At 39.9% G+C, this 21,262-nt stretch overlaps 3 protein-coding genes and 2 long non-coding RNA genes across 11 annotated transcripts; 3 read left to right on the top strand and 2 right to left on the bottom strand.

The window, feature by feature from the left end:
- Positions 1–1,444: 1,444 nt before the first annotated feature.
- Positions 1,445–2,188, top strand: LOC135344385 (uncharacterized). The gene is made up of 2 exons (XR_010397429.1): positions 1,445–1,910; positions 2,000–2,188. It is a non-coding gene; the product is annotated as an uncharacterized LOC135344385 (long non-coding RNA).
- A 278-nt stretch (positions 2,189–2,466) lies between these two features.
- On the top strand, positions 2,467–7,893 carry LOC135343932 (probable metabolite transport protein CsbC). 6 transcript variants are annotated; one of them, XR_010397276.1, is made up of 13 exons: positions 2,467–2,617; positions 3,053–3,179; positions 3,309–3,463; positions 3,513–3,554; positions 3,715–3,820; positions 3,871–3,995; positions 4,095–4,269; positions 4,359–4,418; positions 4,473–4,587; positions 4,731–4,912; positions 4,961–5,010; positions 5,207–5,374; positions 5,513–5,645. XR_010397276.1 is itself a non-coding variant. In XM_064540965.1 (11 exons), exons 4-11 carry the CDS (start codon positions 4,157–4,159, stop codon positions 6,385–6,387), a joined length of 822 nt encoding a protein of 273 aa, XP_064397035.1. In that variant the 5' UTR covers positions 3,522–3,554; positions 3,715–3,803; positions 3,871–3,995; positions 4,084–4,156; the 3' UTR covers positions 6,388–7,893. The 6 variants fall into 6 exon arrangements, 2 of the variants coding, with proteins under 2 accessions (XP_064397035.1, XP_064397034.1); XR_010397277.1 differs by lacking the exon at positions 5,207–5,374 and having other exon boundaries at positions 4,731–4,910; positions 5,513–5,571; XR_010397275.1 differs by lacking the exons at positions 4,961–5,010; positions 5,207–5,374 and having other exon boundaries at positions 5,513–5,644.
- Positions 7,894–7,946: 53 nt separating this feature from the next.
- Positions 7,947–9,099, bottom strand: LOC135343934 (uncharacterized). The gene is made up of 3 exons (XR_010397279.1): positions 8,869–9,099; positions 8,525–8,653; positions 7,947–8,368 (listed from the first exon to the last, which is right to left on the bottom strand). It is a non-coding gene; the product is annotated as an uncharacterized LOC135343934 (long non-coding RNA).
- A 1,689-nt stretch (positions 9,100–10,788) lies between these two features.
- On the bottom strand, positions 10,789–14,575 carry LOC135343642 (uncharacterized). The gene is made up of 2 exons (XM_064540611.1): positions 14,445–14,575; positions 10,789–14,299 (listed from the first exon to the last, which is right to left on the bottom strand). The coding sequence occupies exons 1-2, from the start codon at positions 14,480–14,482 to the stop codon at positions 11,146–11,148; spliced, it is 3,192 nt and encodes a 1,063-aa protein (XP_064396681.1). The 5' UTR covers positions 14,483–14,575; the 3' UTR covers positions 10,789–11,145.
- Positions 14,576–19,694: 5,119 nt separating this feature from the next.
- On the top strand, positions 19,695–20,682 carry LOC135344549 (uncharacterized). Of its 2 annotated transcripts, none has more exons than XM_064541771.1 (4): positions 19,695–19,807; positions 19,863–20,015; positions 20,095–20,149; positions 20,270–20,682. In XM_064541771.1, exons 2-4 carry the CDS (start codon positions 19,884–19,886, stop codon positions 20,551–20,553), a joined length of 471 nt encoding a protein of 156 aa, XP_064397841.1. In that variant the 5' UTR covers positions 19,695–19,807; positions 19,863–19,883; the 3' UTR covers positions 20,554–20,682. The 2 variants fall into 2 exon arrangements, with proteins under 2 accessions (XP_064397841.1, XP_064397842.1); XM_064541772.1 differs by having other exon boundaries at positions 19,723–19,804; positions 19,862–20,015.
- The last annotated feature ends 580 nt before the right edge of the window (positions 20,683–21,262 follow it).

Raw genomic sequence — 21,262 nt, 5'->3', positions numbered from 1 at the left:
GAGTGTGAGGAGCTGTCTTGTGCGAAGGAAGAAGGAGCATCACTCTTGTGAAAGAACAGACCTAGGTTCTCAAGTTTCTGCTATCAGTGGCTACCTTTGATTGACTACACAATTTAATACAAGCGCTTGATTAGACCATTGATTGCCAGATACACTTGGTAGAGTCTATCCTCAGACTCTGGCCATCGATCTCTTGTATACTATGCTCAGGGGTGTCCACAAGTGGCTGGGCCTGGGATGTATTGTCAAGGTGAGCGATATAAATCAATAATACCCTTTCATCATTGGAAATTGTACACTATAGCCTATAGCCCAATCCTTGGTATCTGGATCAAGATATGACATTACAGCACTGGCACTGGTGTTGTGTTAGCTTCCTTCACCGGCCTTCAAGGAAGTGCGGCCTGGGATCGTGGCTAGTTTGTGTGGACCATCACTATGAGTTACAAAATGTATAGTGGAATGGTGAATTTAAGTTCATACTAATTTATATACAGGAGCAAAATGGAACCTTCCCCTCCAACCCCCGTCGTACTCCTCCTAGCTGATGGGTGTGAACTCATTGAAAGAGGATGCCCCAGTGCCACTCGTGTCCTTCCCAAGGGTCCGATCTTATAGAACTACCTGCACTAAAACTACTGACGTGGAATGGCTCTTTCAACACTTGTGGTTGCTATCCTGACCAGTGACGTCAGGATTCTACTGTCTCTTGATGCACTGTGAACACACAATCTTTGTTATGCCACCTGAAGGCTTAGCAGGCATATCCAACGCAGTATTTATTCAGTCTTCCTGGAAGCTCTTGTTTGAGATCTTCGCTTCTAAACATCTGCATTTATTATGGACGCAGTACTGCTGTGCACAGTATTAATTTCTAGTGTCATTATATCATTATTTTTAGCCAACTGTGATAATTAATTAAACTGAAGATTTTACAGTACATAGCTGATACTTACCAGTTTCCGGTCACGCCCAGATACAATCAATACCAGGCCGAGGAGGCGACCTAGCGTTCAATTAGAGACGGATGGATCGGCCTGGGATCGAGGTAGTCTCGCGAGCAGACTTGTCCTAGAGGGAACGTCTGGTAACTATTGCAGCAATTCCATGGCACTGAGGAATGTAGTCACGTGCAAGATATTTGTTAATTAACCAAATTCACATGTAGACAAATATTTTCATTCGCAGCTAGCTAGCTCTTGCTTGGTCTGAGCTCCTTGTAATCGAGCTCCTTCGCAGCCAGGTATGGTTCAACACTAAAATTAACCTTTGCTAGAGTCAATAATCCTTCTTTTCACGTTCATTTTATGCTATAATAGGAAAATATACGGGGTGTTACCACCCACTATGACGTGGACAAATCTGATTGGCACCAACATTCTGGCAGGGGTCCACGGAATTGCTGCAATAGTTACCAGACGTTCCCTCCCTCCCACGTCTGCTCGCGAGACTAGGATCGAGGCTAGGTCTTGTCTTGAAAGACAAGCAGCTGGAGGCGTTGAAGTGTCTGTAGTACGCTGGTGTTTATGTGGGTACCGTACCGACCGGCTATGGCAAGTCCCAGAGCAAGTCCATCTGCTTTCCAGACACTCCCTTTCTTGATTGATGTGAAGCTTGACAGGACCAGTGCACCTCTCTCTGAAGGAAGTGTTGTGATGGTGATTTCTCCTCTTGTTTCTCTGAGTGAAGCCATCTTCAAAGTGTTGGTGTGTCTGTTCGACGTTCAGTGCCATTCTCTCTGGAAGGAAGTATTGTTGTGATATTTGCCGAAAATTGGTCACAGAGTAAGTACGTGGTATCTGATCCGAGAACTGTGTGGCCTGAATGTGTTTACAATCCGAGGGACTTGTGTGTATCCGATCCGAGGGACTTGTTGCTTGAGTGTGTATTAATGGATAGTGCTTTCAATGGTAAATCTATTGTGTAAATCAATAAGTAGTCCTCACATTATGTTACGTCACAGCCACTGTACTTATCCACATTTATTTTTTACCCACAGGTTTAACTAATTTCTTATGAGATTAACTTGTCGCCTGAGTGTGTATCCGATCTGAGCCTCAAGTTAATGAATAAATCTACAGAGCTGATGTTTTACTTAGCTGTCTCTGTCTACAGTATATACAGAGAGGTAGCCTCTCCTTTTTCTTTTTTCTGTTCTTTATCACAATAAGATAAAATACTGTTTTAACGTTCAATGAGATAAAATACGGTAAATAATAAATTAATTGTCCACCCACGCGCCAACAGTAAATACCAGGCCCACTATTCAAGGGGCTGGAGTCGAGGCTAGTTAGTCTACTAGAGTCTCGCACTAGCCTCGACTCCAGCCCCTTGAATAGTGCGCCTTTCTCAGCGGCTTGGAATCGAGGCTAGTCTCGCACCAGCCCCGATGTTATCGACCTAGCGTTAAAATAGAAAACATCCGGGGATGGCTGCGCGAGGTTACAAAGAAAATTAGAAGATTAATTAACAATAATTATCATCAATCGACCTCTAAATGTAATAATTATGTCATGTTAGATCTACGTGCTTCAGGCTGTGAGTGCAAGTGGTGTTATGTGGTGACCTGCTCTGTCTTTATTGCCTCTGGTGCTTTCTTCAATGGATACGATGTCGGGTGAGCTATTACATAATTTTTTTATAGACAGCTAGCCTAGTAGATCCGATCTACGGCATATAGATTAATTCTACGCTAAATTTAGTACTGTACCGTATAGCGGGTAATTTTCGGGGGACAAAATATTCGTGGTTCAGCAATATTGAGACATTCGTGGGTATTATTTTCGTGGTTGGAGCTTGCACTGCAGGTAAAGGTAGGCAAGGTCGCTTCATTTGTGGGTAAAATATTCGTGGTCAGACCTTCAACCACGAAAACCAAAAATATTTTTCCCCACGAAAGTTACCTCTATATGGTATCTATAATTATATGCCATGGAGAATTCATGAATCAGAAACTGATTTATGCTTTCCCAGTGTCATGTATGAATGTGCTAGATTATGGATAATTAGTCATACACCAGTACACATGTGTTTATCTCCCCCCCCCCCACAGTTCCAGTAATGGAGTGAAGGAGATGGATGGTTTTAGAGAGTACTTCAATCTCTCTGCGAGGTATGAGGTCAACTCCACCACTAGCTGCACCGCCGGGGACTCTAGTGAGGAAACTAGTGCTGTCTTAGTTGAGTGACTTAGTGTTCATAGCAATTAATTCACTTGAAAGTCAGAATTCTTTTGAAACAAGTGTCCGTTCACTCATGCACTCTATATATACCGTATACTGTGAGGTATTCAGTGTTCACTCCCTCAGGGTTTGGTGGTGGCACTGTTCTCGTTAGGCTCTCTGGTGGGTGCTCTGTTGGGGGGACCCCTGTCAGACTGGGTTGGGAGGAGGGCTGCTCTAGTGACCGGAGCACTACTAGTTGCCTCTGGAACCATCATCCAGAGTGCTGCAATCGCTTTATGGCAGGTTCAAATGCTTCGTATAGATTGTTCATATACTTATTTTTTACAGGATGCTACTGGTTGGGAGGATTTGGACTGGTCTTGGAAATGGGTGAGCACTGAAAATAATAATGTTGGGTATGCCAGTTATCCAACACATGTATTAAATAAGCGTATTATACAGTCATGAAGTTATCACATACAGTATATATGCATGGCAGTATAATTATATACACTGCATGTATATTATGTGTGCATGCATGCACTCACAGAATTCTTGTACAACTTGTGCCAATATACCTTGCTGAGATTGCCCCCAAACAACATCGCGGTAAACTGGTCAGCTTGAGTATAGCTACAGGTACCGTTGGAGCTCTGGTAATAATTATAAGCAGTATGTCAACATGATAATTATGTGGATCGCTCAGGTTGCTTCTCTGGTGAATATTGGGGTTGAGGGGTTGTCGTTTGGTTGGAGAATGTCGCTGGGTCTACAGCTGATTCCTGCCTGCTGTCTCTTAATTGGATCACCGCTCATTCCAGAGTCACCAAGGTACGTATGTAAAAAGTATGCTAGAGCTGTGTATTTTCCCAACACCCAGCGCCGAGAGAATTATTTGTCATGGGTCTCACTTGATCAGTTCTCTTACAGATGGCATGTCAAAAAGAACAAGCCACACAAAGCTCTCAAGACTTTAAAGAGAATCTTCAAAGATGATCAAGTTGGGGCGTCTCGACTGGAGGACATATCAGCTTCTTACCGGAAATCCCAGCTCGCTCAAGAAGACGCTTTGGCAGACTTGCTTGTCCTGGGACATTGCACACAGGTGGAGTACATCGTCGGTTACTATTCGTATCTCTATATATAATATTGCATTAATCATAATTATAGCTTTACCCTTCAATCTTGTTGTAGGTTGTTCTTGGGATTCTTTTTGCTGTTTCTGGGACGGTTCAGTGGAATGCCACTAGCTGTGTAAGCATTATGGTATATACCTTTATAGTGGTTGTGTACTGTTTATGCGTTCAGGTATTTCTCAGTTTCCATATTCTGTAAGATCGGCACGTCTGGTTTCATTGGAGGGGCAATCATTTCTTTGTCTCAATTAATCTCACAACTATCAGTACTACTCATTGCCGACAGGGTGAGCTTTGTGCACTATATAGCTTGTTATTGGTTACTATGTGCATGTAAGCATTAAAGTACAGTACAAGCTTTCATTTTTTATTTTGAAGATCTAGAAATGCACATGGAGTTTTGATTTATATGTCTGTTATCTCATCCCAGCTGGGTCGCAAGTTGATCATTCTGTGTGGGTATTTGGGAATGGGTGTTTGTCTGGTAGTGGCCTCAGGGCTCATTCTGGGGTTTGGACTTGAGGCAGACCAGCTCTCCTCTGACAGGACCATCGTAGGATACTTTGTCGTGGCTTGTCTCGCTCTGTTTGTCGCTGTTGGTTCATATGTTGTGTGAGTCACGAATCAGTTGAACTTTCTTATTTTTTCTTCTAATTATAGGAGTCAGAGTTGGACTGTTGTTAGTGAGATGTATCCATTAAAGATAAAAGGTCTGTCTCCATGGATTCATGCATGCAGTTTCATATTTTATGACATAACATTCACCGTATATACTTGATCAGAGCTAGGCCGCGGCTACTAAATGTTTTATTTTGCTGGCAGAAGAGGCGCGGCGTTTATTAGCCCCAGCTATATAATTCAACAACCTTTAGTTTGTCATCAGAAGTTTTTTACCTGCTACTGTAGATACCTGTACCTATCACAAAAATTATGGCTGCCACGAGCTGAGACATAGCCTCAAAGTTCACTGAGGCTACTATTTGAGAGCGGCTTCTGGAAATGGGGTGTAGGGAGGCTACTATTTGAGTATATGGCCTTTATACAAGGAGCGGCCTCTGATCAACCATGCATACGGTATACAGTTGCAGCTTTTATGCATCCGATGTACATGTCAGCAGTGTATTATTATTATAGCTGAACTCTTACCGGTATAATAATAATGCTGGGTTTAATTATGTCACTCAATGATGATGTTTTCCTCCACCCACCCAGGTGTGTCAATGTCAGTGGCATCTGTCGGGTGGTGGGTTGGTAATATTGTGAGTGGGGAGATCTCTCCTTTCCTCCTCTCCTCTTCTTTGGGCACTGCCGGGACTCTCCTACTCGACACCATCATCTGTGCCCTCATTTTTATATTTGTACTGCTACTATTGCCAGAGACTAAGGTAAAGGTTACATTGTATTTCGGTATACACTTAGGTGCATTTCCGTCAGTGTATAGCATTGTTATAGAACTGTATAGCTCCTTTTAATTATCATTTTTATTAGCAAACACTATTATATTGCTAATTATGCTCGGGGGGGGGGGTAGCTGCAAAGGAGCGGTTAAATCATACCGTGTGTGTCTGCATGTGTGTCTGCATGACTGTGTATATTCAGCTGTAAACTGCATACTCAATGGAATGCAATTGCTTTCAGTATTCATTAATTTTGCACTATATACCACGTTGCTTCTAGCAATTGAGTCTGGAGCAGGTGGATCAACTGTTCTCCACCCCCTGGTTACAGAGGACCAACCCTCTCTACTATCTCACGTATGTTGTTCAAGTCATGTTTGGTGATTTCATTTGTACCTTGCACTGACCAAGCACATTCTGTATAACAGTTGCTACTCCACTCCCTATATCCTACATTTTATTTTTCCGCATGTTATTTTAGAATGCTGAATAATTAGTTTACTTTTCAACAGTTGTACCTATTCCTTCCTGTATGCATAGCTATCATTGCTTTACACTGCTTGTCTGTCTGTAATGCTGTGTTCATTGGATGGTATATGTGTATGTTTGTACATAATATAAACGTCTTTGTGTCTCAGTTTTGGTCGTGTCAACAAAGTTCAAGTGTTGGCTGTCTCCAGCTCTGGGTAAATCGGTTAGGAAGAGAAACGCCAATGGCTTCCGGCTAAGGTTTGGAACTTTGTCTATAGATAGTTTGGCTATCTTATGAAAGGTTCGATGTTCCTTAAATATCTACACATCCTCCGCAGTGCTCAAATTGCTAGTTTTTAGTGCCGTTCAGTTAGGGAGAGATTTGAAGAAAATCTTATGGCTAAGGTCCAAAAATTACACGTAGTAAGCTAGCTTGAATAAATTATCTAACTTTTGATAAGAAAAATTTGTCCAGAAATACTTTAGTTCCGGAGATAACTGATGTTACGTACATTTTTTTACGATCACCCCATTATCACCTAAAATTATTTCCCACTACAACAACTTTTGGGGAAATAATATTTTTAAATCATGTTGTAGCTTATTCACTATCAGCACAATTTCCATTCATTTCACTTTTTTTTTCAACCTTGTACAAAATGTTATCTCTAAATCAACGGGTAGATCTAGAATATATAGGGCAGTTAATTTTGGATCTTTCATTGCCGATAGCGTCAATACTATGTGATAAGTAGTGCTTGGCAAACAATATTATGCTAGCATAATTTTTAGAATACCGGTAATAGGGAGACTTCTAGGAACTAGTATAATTGATAATAGGCACAAAAAAAGCATAATTTGTCAATTAGGCCTAGTGATAAGTTGAAGTAGCAGTCAAAGCAAGAATGTTTACTGACGTATAGGTATTAGACTAGGCCCTGATAAATTATGCTTTTTTTTCACCCATTATACATTCTTGAAAATTGTGCCTATTATTCTCATAAAAAATCCGATTATTCTCTGATTTTTCCCCAAAAATGTAAATTAAGACGTAGAAATAAACACAACACACAACTGTATCGTGTTATCTCGCTGAATTGCCATAATTAGAAGGGCGGCTGATTCATGAGACTAAATATTCACCGGCCTTCAGCCATTTTTTGCCATGAAAACATCGTTATGCAAAACTTAATGTAATGATCTTTACCAAAAATGGACATTGATGCCCTTAGACACCTATGCTAAAATTATTCCGAGCATAAATTTATCAGGGCCTATATTAGACTCTGCATTTATCTGATTCCTGAACATTTTCTAAAATTATCTCCCCAAGTCTTGACACAGTAGCTACGTGTGCTTCAGCAACAAAAGTCGCTAAATTTTGTTGGTAAACATCCTATTATGTTACAATTTATCTATATATATACGTGTATGTGCACATTTCCTTAACGCAATTTTGTCTCTCGTGCACATCTGTATTAACACCTTCTCCACACACATGTCAAGTGCATGCTTAGAAAACTTTTGCCTATAATATTATTATGATCTAATATTCAAAAATGTTTCCATGGCAACATAAGGTGGTGGGTTTGTGGTGAAACAATTGCAATTAGCAGGCCTAGTTGGCGACCTAGCGTTATTTTAGAGACAAATCGGCCCGAGAAGGAGGCTAGCCATTGCACATGCATGCAAAATTATTACAGTATAGAAATCGATTACTGCCATGTGAGGAATTTTTATTTGTGTAATAAAATATTGCACTGTTAGCATGAACAAAATCTTACGGCTAAGCTTTATTTTTATTTGCAATATTTTACTCAAAAACTGTGACTTTTGTGATAAGAAACTGAATCATAACTGATCTACTTTGCCTGCATGCATGCATGTATGGCCTAGCTAAACTTAAATACATGTACTGTATATACATAATAATGTATACGCACAGACTATAATAATTATTACTATACATGTACTATACAATAATAATACTAATCTCTATCAGTTTCAACATTAATTTTGATCTGATGCGATGTCTCTCAGTTGTTATCGGTTCACCATACGCCCCCCCATGGGGCTGCACCCGGTGGATATGGGGTAGAAGCTACTTCAGCAGTCTCTGGTTTCCCAAAGGTACAAGGAGATCCAATACAGAACGAGCCATCTTTACCCTTGAGTTGGAAGCACATGCACTTAATCTCATCTGCAAAATTATATACATGCAAACATAATTATATACCATTTATCATGTATACGCACAGGCTTAATATTATTATACACACTATACAATTTGAAATTACATTTGAGACATTACAGCTGATTTTATCCGGCATACATACGTATGCCTGCATGGGCTCACCATATATATTGACAAACATTTTCTCGTCGTCTGGCATTTTAAACTCTGCTGAGTCCTTTACTTCACCACCTTGAGTCACACTGAGTATACGCAGCAGCTTCTGAAAAGTGGCATCTTTTTGCCATTCACCTATATGAATAATTTATAATCAACTCAAAAGCTATTGCAACAAACAGTGCATTCATGGTGTGTCAATGAGTCAATAATTATTTGCAACATAAAAACCTATTATAGCTAGCTATAATTTATACGAGTCAGGCGCGGTGAAGAAGTGCAAGCATATAATTATATATGTATATATGCCATTGCAAATTTACTATCATACATCAGCACATAATACATACCTGGATTAGGTACGGCTGTTGCCATTGTTGCAACAGCAATCAAAAGAAAACTGATGATGATGAAACCCTTCATTTAACTTTCAGCAAGAAGTCACTCAGTTGGTTGATGAGATATAGGTTTGTAGATATATACTATTAGTTGGTTGATCAGGGTCAGTCCTATAGCACTATAATTGTACTCACACTAAAACATTACTTATATATTGACAGAAGCTGTACATGCATGCAGGGCTTCCACAGACTGATCTAAGACACTGTCTCAAACAGTTGAATGCCGGAACAGGCACTGATCTCACCACAGTGATGCAGAAAATTGCTTAGAATGCTGCTGAAACAAGAAGAAAAGAGCGAATTATGAATTAATTATTGCTCATGAATTTGTTATCTGCATGCATGACTATACTAAAGCATTCCAGTGCTTAGCAGGTTGCACTAGCTGCACTACTACCAATTAATTTTGGGCATACGCCCTTGACTATACATTTTATGCCGGCAAGAACACATAACCCTGGCAACTATTATATTATTATTGCAGTGCATTAGTAGCTAGGCGTGGTCCGCCCAACCGTTCACCCGTCAGAACGGTTGGCCAGGCCACACGCAGCTAGTCATGCATTATAATAATGACTTGTTGCCCAGTGAGTGGGCAGATCAAAGCAATCCAGTACTTTGTATAATGGCATGTTGCATCACTACCATGCATAGCAACCATATATTGCACTGCAATAGCTAGCTATATGGCATGGTGCACTGAGTACGTGTGTGTAAATGCAGGAGGTGATGAAATCTGCTTTTTGACTTATACCTCAGCATCCCAATCGATCATATAGATAGAGCAGTAATCTATCTATGGTTCCAGTTACTGCTGCTAGAGGACCTCTATAGAGGTTAACGCCCACTTCCTATTGTACTCTAAAGCGAAACGCGGATGGTTTGAACTTTCAAGAGGCAACGTAAGAGTTGCACGGGATCCTGTTTCCAATCCTTCTTACTCTATCTATGATCCAGTTGCTGCATGGAACAGGCACTGCATGTGTGTGACTGATGCTCACCACAGTGATGCAGAGTGTTGTTTAGAATGCTGACTGAAAGGATTCAATTACCATGCAGTGAATTGAGACTCCATAAATGTAAACACATACATATTTGTTACCTGACTATACTGCAAAGATTAAAGCATTCCATGGTATAGGACTGATGCTCACCACAGTGATGCAGAGTGTTGTTTGAATGCTCACTGAAAGGATTCAATTACCATGCAGTGAATTGATGAGACTCTGTAAATGTATATAAACACATAATGTGTTTACATTTACAGAAATAATCATTAATTTGTTGCCTGACTATACTGCAAAGATTAAAGCATTCCATGCAGTACTTTGATGTGCATGTTGCACTGCATGCATGCTAGGGGTTGGTAGATTATGCTGGCATAGGCACATTTTTTGGGTGAGAATTATGCTGGCATAATAGGCACCTTTATGAGAATAATAGGTAGGTTTTGGATCAGTACGAATCATAAACATTTGTAAGCCTGATGGAAGTACTGGTGGATAATTAAGATTCTCCTTCAGTTGTCATTGTACATTATAGTGCTAAATATAGATAGAGTTGTGTGGCCATTATTTATAGTTTGATGTTACTTGTGCGACAACATGGAGTCTATGTTGTGCTTTGGAGGGAATAATGTGGGAATAATAGGCAATTTGAAAAAAATAATAGGCAATTTGAAATGCTGTTAACTTGAGCATAAAAGAATAGCATAATAGGCAATATCTCGAGCATAATCTACCAACCCCTATGCATGCACTATAATTATACTACCAATTCAGGGTGTATACACTCCCTTGCTATGCTATATTATATGACTACATTTTACACAACTTGAAACTTAACAAGAACACACATAACCATGGCAACCATTACATGGGATATACCGCATATAGCTTGTTATTTTCGAGATTTCCGAGGAGATTTACCTTGAACTTTGAAAATATCTCTCAATTGTAGGGGTGTGGACTGGTCATTTGAACCTCTATCCTCCAAAATAAAATTGCAAAATGTTTAGTTTGAGCAATCCGCGACAATTTAGTGCCCTCGAATTATTGGGCGAGCGAAGCAATTACACTTCCTTCCGTAGTGTGCAACGTTGAGATTTTGACTGTCTTTCTGTCTGTCTAATCTATAATTATGATGTCAACAGGGTATATAACACATAATTATAGTCAATGGTAAATCCATATCTAACTGATTATTATTCATATGATTGTATAGCAATTACAATTTCGCTATTATATATTCAAATGTTGGACCATAAGTTTGTTTTGGGTGACCAGGTTTAGAGGGTACTTCCATAGTCATCAGCTTCTTTGCTTGTAGCTGCATTGCTTCCATGATTGGAACAGCCTCTTTGATAGCGTCAGGTCGTCCATCAAATGATTCTTGAAATAAAGTCAATAGAGAACGATACAAGCTATGAAATATTTTAGTCTCTCGGTATGCAAGTGATTTTCTGGGGATAGTTTTAGACGATGGGTTATTTCTCATTGGCCACACACCTTCAGATGTGAACTCTATCTTTTTACCACGGAAATCATACATGTACTGATCGTTATCATGGAGGACTCTCAAATGATGTTTGCAGGCGAGCGTTTCAAACTTGAAGAAGTGAGCAAGCTCTGATGTTTTCAAGTAGGTTGGGTCTCTTTGTGGAGTTCCTTCTCCCTCCTCAATTATCATATTTATGGCCTCTATCGCTTCTTCTATATTGGTCACAGTCGTCAGCTTAATACCTTCTTCGTGTTCTTTCCATGGCCATGAGAGCTGCTTGACTTCTGTTTTGAACAAATTGTCTCTTTCTTTTTCAACCATACACTCTTGTATACGTTTGTAAAGCTTTCCAATTGTAAGTACGTGAGTTTCAATTCCTTTTTCTGTATGGTGGTCCTTGTAAATGATGTTGTCAGGGAATTCTATCATCATGAACACATCAGCTATATACTTGGGAGATGCTTTCTGTAGTGTTATATTTAGCCCAGGTAACACTCCTCCCGGTATCTTCCCGGGATAAGATGGGACAGCCTGTGCACTATCTATTATTGGCCGTCCACCGATAGCAATCAGCAGGTTGGCCGCTTGTGCCAGGTGAAGCATTTCTTGCATGACTACAGAGCGAATGATTTCGTATGCCTCTTGATTGTAGCCATCCTTGATAGAGTAAAGAGCTGTCAAGTACGGTGGAATGGTAGAGAATTCTAACTGTACGGCTAACTGTAACATCTCTTTGAGCAATTGTTTGGAGCAGTGATTTGTGTACCAATTTGGTAGTGGTTTTCTATCTAGGTTTAAAATGGCGGAGAGAAGATGAGAGTAACCTGGACTGACATGATTCGGAAACCTGTCATAAGTTGGCAGTGTAACTATGGCAACATCGAAAAAAGAACGAGTTACATGAGAATCTGAAAGTGTTGGTAGAAAATGTTCTGTTCCACCTAAAAGTATTCTCATGTACCCGCTGGAACGGTATTGTTTCATCCATGGAAATGAGTATTCCATTTGTATTCTAGCTTCTTTCATTTTTTGTTTCTCTTCGTTATACAAGTATGTTTGATGGCAGAATGGAGGTGATTCGTACAACTTGTCGTCTTCTCGGTTACGGGGGTGATCGGGAGTCTTCAACCATTTGATTATCATATCTATTTTTGCTGGGGAAAGATCTCTCGTCACTGGCATGTAGCTGGGGTGATTGAGATCTAAAGACATTGAAAACAGAATCAAGTCGATATTTAGAGGCTTAGTGACATCATCATAATCACCTAGTTTGATAATCTTGCTCATCGATGGATAAAGGTTTTGATATTGAGTGAAAATAGGTTTAATGTGTGTGTCCCAATAATACGGCATTTGATATTTAATATCACTCCATACCAGAAATACAATTTGATTACCACCCTTCACTTCACACTGAGAGCAATTCACAGTCTCACAGTCTTCGCATACACAATAGTTAAATTTGAACAGTTGGCCGTCGATACCTTTCCTAGGACTTCCAACATCACCAGCAACAAAAGTGAACGTTGCAATGCCAGCATCGTTTGTTATTTGTGTGCTCTGAAACTCGATATCTGATTTTGTTGCAGGTACACTGCGACTGCTATCACAAAGTGTGACGGGTATGTGCTTGCTTGGTTGACTTCCGTAATGTTTCACTTTCAAATTAACTTGAACCGAATCTCCTTTCTCTAGTCGAAGGATGTATCTGCTAATTGGATGTATAAAGTAAGTAGCTTCTCTTAGAATAATGTACAAGCAACTATCAATACCATATGTGAGGGAGTTTTCACAGAGTGGAAATCTTACACGGTTAATTTCCGAGGGCTCTTCTTTGAAGACAACAACGACAATTTGATGATTTTTAGCACGCTCTAAATGAGGACTTGCGAGATCGAAATCTTGAATGCCACTTGTTTTCCTGTACCAGTTTTTCTCCATGTATGGAATCTCACCTAAAATTTCAACGGTTTGCTGGTCTGTCAAAACGCCAGCATAGTAACGATAAAAATGGCATACTTCACCATTGACGTTCAAAGCAAGAGAGTTACTTAAATCAATAGTCATTCTCGAGGCAAAGATATCAAAGTAAGCAGTATTAGTCCAATTGTACACACACAGTTGACTCTGGTAAGGTACTGGTAATGGAGGATTCTCTGTAAACATTAGAACTCTGTTTACAGGAAACACCAAAAACTCTCCCAGTTCAGTGACTCCAATACTTCCAACTAGCTTGCCATAAAAAAGCCTTTCTTCTTTATCTGTAGAGTAGTCAAATAGTGCAAGCATGATTGAAAGAGAGTAGCCATTTACTTTGTCTCTATTCGTAAGTATTTTTAAATTGTTTAAAGCTTCGGAAGTCAGGTGATCAGCCCATTGTACGTTAGAAAGCTGAGAAACACCACGAGCACCTACATTAGCAAATTTAGAAGTATCTGCTTGACGTGTCCATAGCTCGTGAGTAACTGGTGACGGTATAAAATCTCCAATAAAAGCATTCTTTGATTTTCCATCTCTGTTCCAATTTATACCTAGCTTCATACCATAAATGATACTGGAAAACTTATTAGCTGAGTTAAAATCAACAATTTTAGGCAGGGAACTACCTGGATTAATCACAATCGGCTTGCCAACAACTTCGTCATTTATGGTTAAACCGTTTTCCAACACAACTGAAGTTACTACACAGTCCATTATTGCCCAAGTGCTTGTGCCTTCAGGGTTCCAATTCCACCACTTGTGCAATTGCAGGTCCTCCCCGTTCTCCATTGATCGTTCATAGTTCTCGTCTCTGTTGTTCATAGTGGAGACATCGGCCTTAAACTCTCCAGCGAAATTGATCCTTGGTCTTTGTAAATAGGATGCTCCTAAGAGTTGGAACCTTCAGAGTGAAAAAATTTGCTCTCTGAATAGAATTACTATCAATCGAATTGTCCATATATATATTTCTAGGTCCTAAGCTAACCTCGACATATTTTAATCACCCGAGTCTAGTCAGAAGTTATGTACATGTATACAATACTTACCAGAAGTAGAGGCAACAGGACAAGTAAAGCACTTTCATTTTATCTCTGTGTAACTATAGCTAGAGCCTGGAGAACATGCACTACAACAACTTGCAAGCTGAGCTATATAACTAGTCTACATGTAGTTACAAGCACCATTGCAAGCTATGTGCAAACTTGCGCATGCGTATTAGATCTAGTAGAACTCATACGTCGAGAGACTTTACCAGTGACATTGTGTCTACAACTTTACCAGTGTCTACAATTCAAGACAGTATCTGTGAGAGCCTGTTACAAGTGTCCTATAATTCTGTAATCATGTCTGCTCCTGTCAGTAAATGTATATAGATCATCTATCTATCCGGCTGAGCTGTTTCTTAACTGGTTCGACTTATCAGTTACCTCACTTAGTTAATTTGTACACTCTGTTCACATTTTCTCATGTAAACAAAAACAACAGTGCAAATAATTATTACAGTGCATGAAAAACAAAAACAGCGAACGAAAGCCTTCTATTTAGATCTACTACTATGGGACACAACCATTCTCTAAGTGGAGAGATACTTTAATGATACCACGAGTTAATTACACGCATCACACTGGATCATTTCATCGTAGGAGTCAGGGTGGAGACAATTAAGGGCAGTATGTAAGTTCTCTCGGGTCTCTTGCAGCTCTTCAGTTCTTTTGACTTCGGCTGAATTTCAAAACAACGTACAAGGTGGTGCCTCTTTTTGTCGAATGATGTTAATATCCAAATTGTCTCCTTGCAATGGGTGCATGGTATGCAGCGGTATAGCAAATAAACCACAGTTGTTGCTGCCCCTGCTCTGCTGCTGAATAGATGCCGTGCACAGACACAGTAACAACCCATTGTGCGCTATTATAGAGGCTTGTACATTTGGGCTAGTTACAGCTACTAACCTTGCTCTGCATAAGATGAAAACAGGTCAACATTGGCAGGAGCAAACAAACAAGCATGCGCATATAGGGAGTCATTTACTCCTGGGGGAGTCACCCACACCTTAGGCAGGAATTACCGGGGAGTCATTCATTCCTCTGACACCAGTATAGCCGGTAACCTTGGGGGGGGGGGGGCAAAACATTTGCGGTTGAGTCACTTTGTGGACATAAGTTACTGCTAGCCTCAATTCCTGAATAAGTACCCGTAACATTAAGGTACTTGTTGGATAATTTCATTGGCTATGTTTACTTGTCAATACGTAATGTTTTATGTGTATGCCATGTGTTGAGAAGTATCTCTGTGTGAAATCGAAATAAGTGTTAAAGCGTTTGAACTATCTAATATAATCCTAGTCAGCAGTAGTACCTCAGTGCATGAAACAGCTCTCTCTCTGAAATATTACAGTACTCTCAGTATAATTATGCATATAGTATTGCGGATTCACTATCACTATCGTCGTAATCACACGCCTTGTTTGACGATGTGCTAAGTGCTCTGTACATATGTGTGGCTGATGCGTTGACGCTTCATCCCCTCATCTGCTCCTGGTATATACATTGTATATATGCGCATGGGCATACATTACCCCAAAAGGAGGTAATCCGTTGTATAATTGTGGATACTGTATATTTCCACGATCTTGCAGTGAGTTTCTTTAACTTCAAAACTGCGTGATAAGTTTCCATTGATTGAAGTAGCAGTCAAAGCAAGGATGTTTACTGACGTAGGTGTTCGACTCCGCATTTGTCTGATTCCTGCAAATTTGTCCCTAAATCATCTCCTCAAGGAACACAGTGTGTGCCTCATCAGCAACAAAAGCCACTTGATAAACATCAAATAACAACATGCGTGACGGTGTTACGATATCTTTTGGTTCAATATCAGTGGTGATTAATAGAACAGCAAAGAATTGTTATAATGGATAATTGGTTTAGGGATGATTATTATGATCTCCCTGAAATGTGGCCACTTGCTAATTCCTTATACCGGCCAGTTTTCTGGCTGCCCCACACTACATTTTTTATGTTTACTACGGTCGAATATGACGTTTTGGCTGTGGTTTGGCAGATAAAATTGAGCATTAACTTGCATAAAGGTGTAGTTTGGAGGTACAGTATTTGCCTGACCAATAATTGAAGTTGGAGAATCTTGATAATTATAATTCCCTGCTAAACACACACAAGTGGGATCTACACATTATAAAACAATTTTCATTACATTAACATAAATAAAATGCATCCTTTGACACTAAATGCAAATTTCCCCAATAAACTCTAACTTACGTAACATCAGAACTTTGACTTCACATTTCACTGTACTAAACGTAAATTGTATACATGATGAATTCGTATTGAAATACAAGTCAAAATTAGCCATAAAGAATGGTATGGATTTGGACGTAAAATCGATGTTCTAGCTTGTTTCCGGATAATTAACTAGTTATAAGCAAAATAATAATGTATATATACACACAAACTACAAGCAGTTTTGACATCCATTGATATGATATGCAGACCTATGTATATCCAACTAGAAAAACATTTGCTATGTGAAAAATTGCTAGGATTGGCCGGGGGAACCACCAACACCAAAAAACGTGGAAACAAGAAATCAGATGAGAGCATAACTCCAATCCGTTACAACGTCATTCACATGTATACTGGTATAGTTTTCCATGTTTTCCCGGCCAATCCATGCAATTTTTACTGGTGGGGTGCGATCCCTATATAGTTATACACCCATTTTGGAATGTGCGGGCATAATTACAATCATAATGATTTGTGATGAAATGATGTTCCTAATACACGCACAGGTACACACAGTCCACGTCATTCACATGTACTGGTAGTTTTCCATGTTTTCCCGGCCAATCCACGCAATTTTACTGGTGGGGTAATGACCGATCCCTATATATTTATACATCCATTTTGGAATTTGCGGGCACATAATCATGATGATTTGTGATGAATTGTGATGAATGTTCCTAATACATGCAGTGTTGAGCACAGGTATACGGCCTAGTGACATGCAGTACTGGTGACCTACATGGAATGATGTGGTGCATGCATGGATGGAAGCTGGTAGATAGATCTGGAACACAGTCTATATGTACTGTATTGTACATGTTCATGACGCCTTAACGGATTGGAGTTATGCTCTCGTCTGATTTTGTTTCAGTACAGAAGTATAGAAGACAGGACTAATAATTATAGTAATGAGTAATATTGCTTGATATGTTGAATTTATGATAGCCATTTTAAGTTATTTCAAGAGAGCATGATATCTAGCCATGCATGCAGTGCATATAGCGTACCTGCATGTCAGAGGAAGGGAGCTAGAGCTGAACAGTGTGAAGACAAGCAACACCTCAGGCAAGCACTGCACTGACTTAGAATTTGTGGCACAACAGGCGTAGTTGGGCGTGGCTCGACCGTCCCTGACGGGAGGTCGGGTTGCAAGCCTATCTGGGATTTGTTCTAGCGCCACTATATGATTGAAGCATTTTTTGGTTACACTTCCGTTTGCATCTAGTTGCGAAACCGCATGCAGTGTATGCTGTGCATGGTCTACACGTCATCAAGTCGGTTAACACCCACTTGTGAATAATAATATTCATAGCAGTGTTACATAATGCAGCAGGACAAATCCCAGATAAGCTCAGAGGAGGTTCGACATGCGTGCACGAATCAATACAAGTTCAGTACATTGATGTCATTGCGGTCACGTGATAATGTCCAGGCCAAATGCACTGAACTTGTAGTGATTTGTGCACGCATGTCGGACCTCCTCTGAGATAAGCTTGCAACCCGACCTCCCGTCAGGGACGATCGGGCCACGCCCAACTACAACAGGCACACAGTTTCTTAGCCACGCCTATCTATTATTTGGCCACAACGCAATTGCTGAGTCATTAAAGATGGTGGAATTGTCTAGGTAAGAGAAGTAGAGCCTGAGAGGTCATCTGCCTCGTGGAAGCAATCGCAAATCTGAAGAAGCGCTTTGTAATTTAGGTTGTACATGTAGTCGTTTGGAAACCCTGTGCAGAATGTCCTGGAGATGGCTGTACTTGAGCACAGTGGCGGATCCAGGAAAAATGAAAGGGGGGGGTCCAAACTAACTAGCGCCCAGCACAAGTAATGAAAGTCACGCGCAGCGCGAAATTTTTAGGGTTACGCCCACTTCCGGTCACACGTGACTAGGGAAAATCCCATGCTCAGCCAGGGGAAGTCCCATAATAGACTTGCGTAGAGCTGCCACGAGTACGAACAGTCAACTAGCTAAAAGCGCTAGCCTAGGCTAACCTGAACACTCCTTTGGCAGTTGATACATCAAAACAACAGGTACAATCATTGAATCAAATTACAATAGCTACAAAAACTGATAAATAGCTAGCTGGTGTCATTAAGCCTTTTAAAGTTAACTTCAAAAGGGGGGGTCAAGGGACCCCATGGACCCCCCTCTGGATCCGCCACTGGAGCAAATGCTGGGCAAGAAACTTACTCACTCCCTAGATCTAGTCAGTCAGACAAGGATTATGAAATGAGAGATACAAAGAGAAAAAAGGCTAAAAATAAACTATCTGTCCATTCAGTTTCTTGATGTGGCCTTTCCATGCAGAGATTGAACAGGAGTCAAATAAACATGGGCAAACCCACTGCCAATCCTTTGCTGTTTACCATGAAAGTAAAAGAGCATGTGCATCTTAGTTCTGATTGCTTAGGAAATATGTTTTGTTTTCTAGTAAACAGCCTGCCCTCTATCTGTGTCCTATATTAATCTGAGCCCATACATAATAATTATTCGTTCTGGACTAGACTGTGTATACCATAGCTCACAAATACTCAGTCCATAATGCATTCGTCGTAATACAACTCAGTCGTAAAATACATACACAATCTGGTGCATATCTGTCCATTCAGTTCTTGATGTGGCCTTTCCCTGCAGAGATAGAACAGTTTGAACAGGAGTCAAAATAATTATGTGGAACATTGCTAAACACGGGCAAACCCACCGCCAATCCTATGTAAAACCTACTGGTTTTACTAACCTACTGATAATTATAATTATGACGTGCATGATCATAAGCCGAAACATTTAAGTTGTCAGGAATTTACGAGTTCTCTTACTTGTAGGTATTGTCTAATTCAGCATAATTAGCTTACACCACTACTTGAGGGAACTGTCGATTAGCCAAGCTGCTTTGAATGCCACTGCTAGACAGTAAACAGCCAAGGAGCATCAGCTGAGGCCGATCTGTCATGGAGTGTGTGCACAAAGGAGGAAGTGGGTGGGTTAGGGTACAATGTCTGACAAAATAAATAAAGTGTAAAAAAGCTCCAGTTATTCCAAAAGAGTGAGGCACAGTACATCAACACAACACAGACAGTTCTCTCTCTCTTATATATATATATATATATAGGTGAGTATAGTGACTACAGATGAGATATTGTATTAATGTCTGTTGCAATGTGCAGCAAAAAGTGTTCGGCTAGGCCATGAAGACGATCGTTCTTACTCTAGTGATGGTGATGATGCTTGGACTCAGTATCAAAGCTGCAGAATTTAATGAAGCAGAAATGGATGAAGTGCTGGCATACCTACAAGCCAATCAGGTGGACATGTCGGAAGTAAGAGTATAATTATACTTGAGTATATAATTTTATAGCGTTTCCTCCCCTTGATTCCATCTTCACATTTATAATATAGATGGACGAGGGTGAAGTGGTACAAGAAAATGAAGAAGTGGAAAAGCAGGGAGCTGGTAAGAATATACAAAAATATTTTACAGCAGCTATATCAACAAAAAGCTCGTTAAACACATGCACAATGATTATTATCATGGTGTCACAACTTATCTTGCATATAATTATTTTTATGTTAGGAATTAAGATTCTCTATGCCTATTACGGCCTCGCCTGCACAAAAGGTGTGCTACGAAAGAGTGTTGAAGTCAGAAGCACTGCATACGCCAAGAGCAAATGCGAGGGAAAGCAGTCTTGCAGAGGAATGGTATCTAATCGATATCTCTCTGACCCTTATGGAGGCTGTCATAAGAATTTCATCGTTGTTGCTAGTTGTAAAAATGGGAAGGAAATTATTTCCAGTTATGTTACCAAAGAAGGGAAATACTTCAGCCTGAAGTGTAGTGGCTGCTCAAAGAAGTAGCCTGAAGACAGATGTGTATAGTGGCTGCTAACTGTAGTGATATAGCTATTATAATAATTATACTGAATTTTTATAGCCTGAGTTTTTATACATGAATACTTATCGTTGATTAAAATTATATGATTTAAACGACAGATTAAACGACAGCTAGTATATACAATAACTGCATGCATGCAAGGACATTGTTCAGTAGGATAGACTGTCAATTGCATGTTCAAATAGTACACTGTTCAAATAGTACACTGTATATATATATATATATATATATCTTGAACCTTGGTTGGACCAGAATGTAAACTGTTATAATCAATGCTAACTGCTTCTCAATCTATGTGTGTCATATCAGAAGTCTATATACGATAAGAATTCATTCTGAAACAGCTTCCTCATGCACAGTTATCTGTGGGGCAATTGAGCAAGTTCACGATCAAATTAAAACATTATAAAAATACATGTGTATACACTATATGTATGCTATATAGCTCTACATTGTGCATGGGTTATAGTTATCTGGTACACTAAGTAACAAGTCATACTTCATATAGCTTAATTCCATTTCATGTATGAACAAACACAGCACAGAAGCGTAGCCAGGATTAGTTTAGCAACTATAGATTTAGACCAGAATAGCTCACAGTTTAGAGACTAAATCGTTTTGCTTGCCAGATTCCAAAGAAAGGGAGTGCTCAGCAAGATAATCAGATACAAT

The sequence above is a fragment of the Halichondria panicea genome, chromosome 11 (assembly GCF_963675165.1).
Source record: "Halichondria panicea chromosome 11, odHalPani1.1, whole genome shotgun sequence".
In the NCBI taxonomy this organism is placed as follows: domain Eukaryota; kingdom Metazoa; phylum Porifera; class Demospongiae; order Suberitida; family Halichondriidae; genus Halichondria; species Halichondria panicea.
The sequence above is the reverse complement of the archived record's forward strand: the minus strand, read 5'-3'. Positions and strand labels throughout refer to the sequence as shown.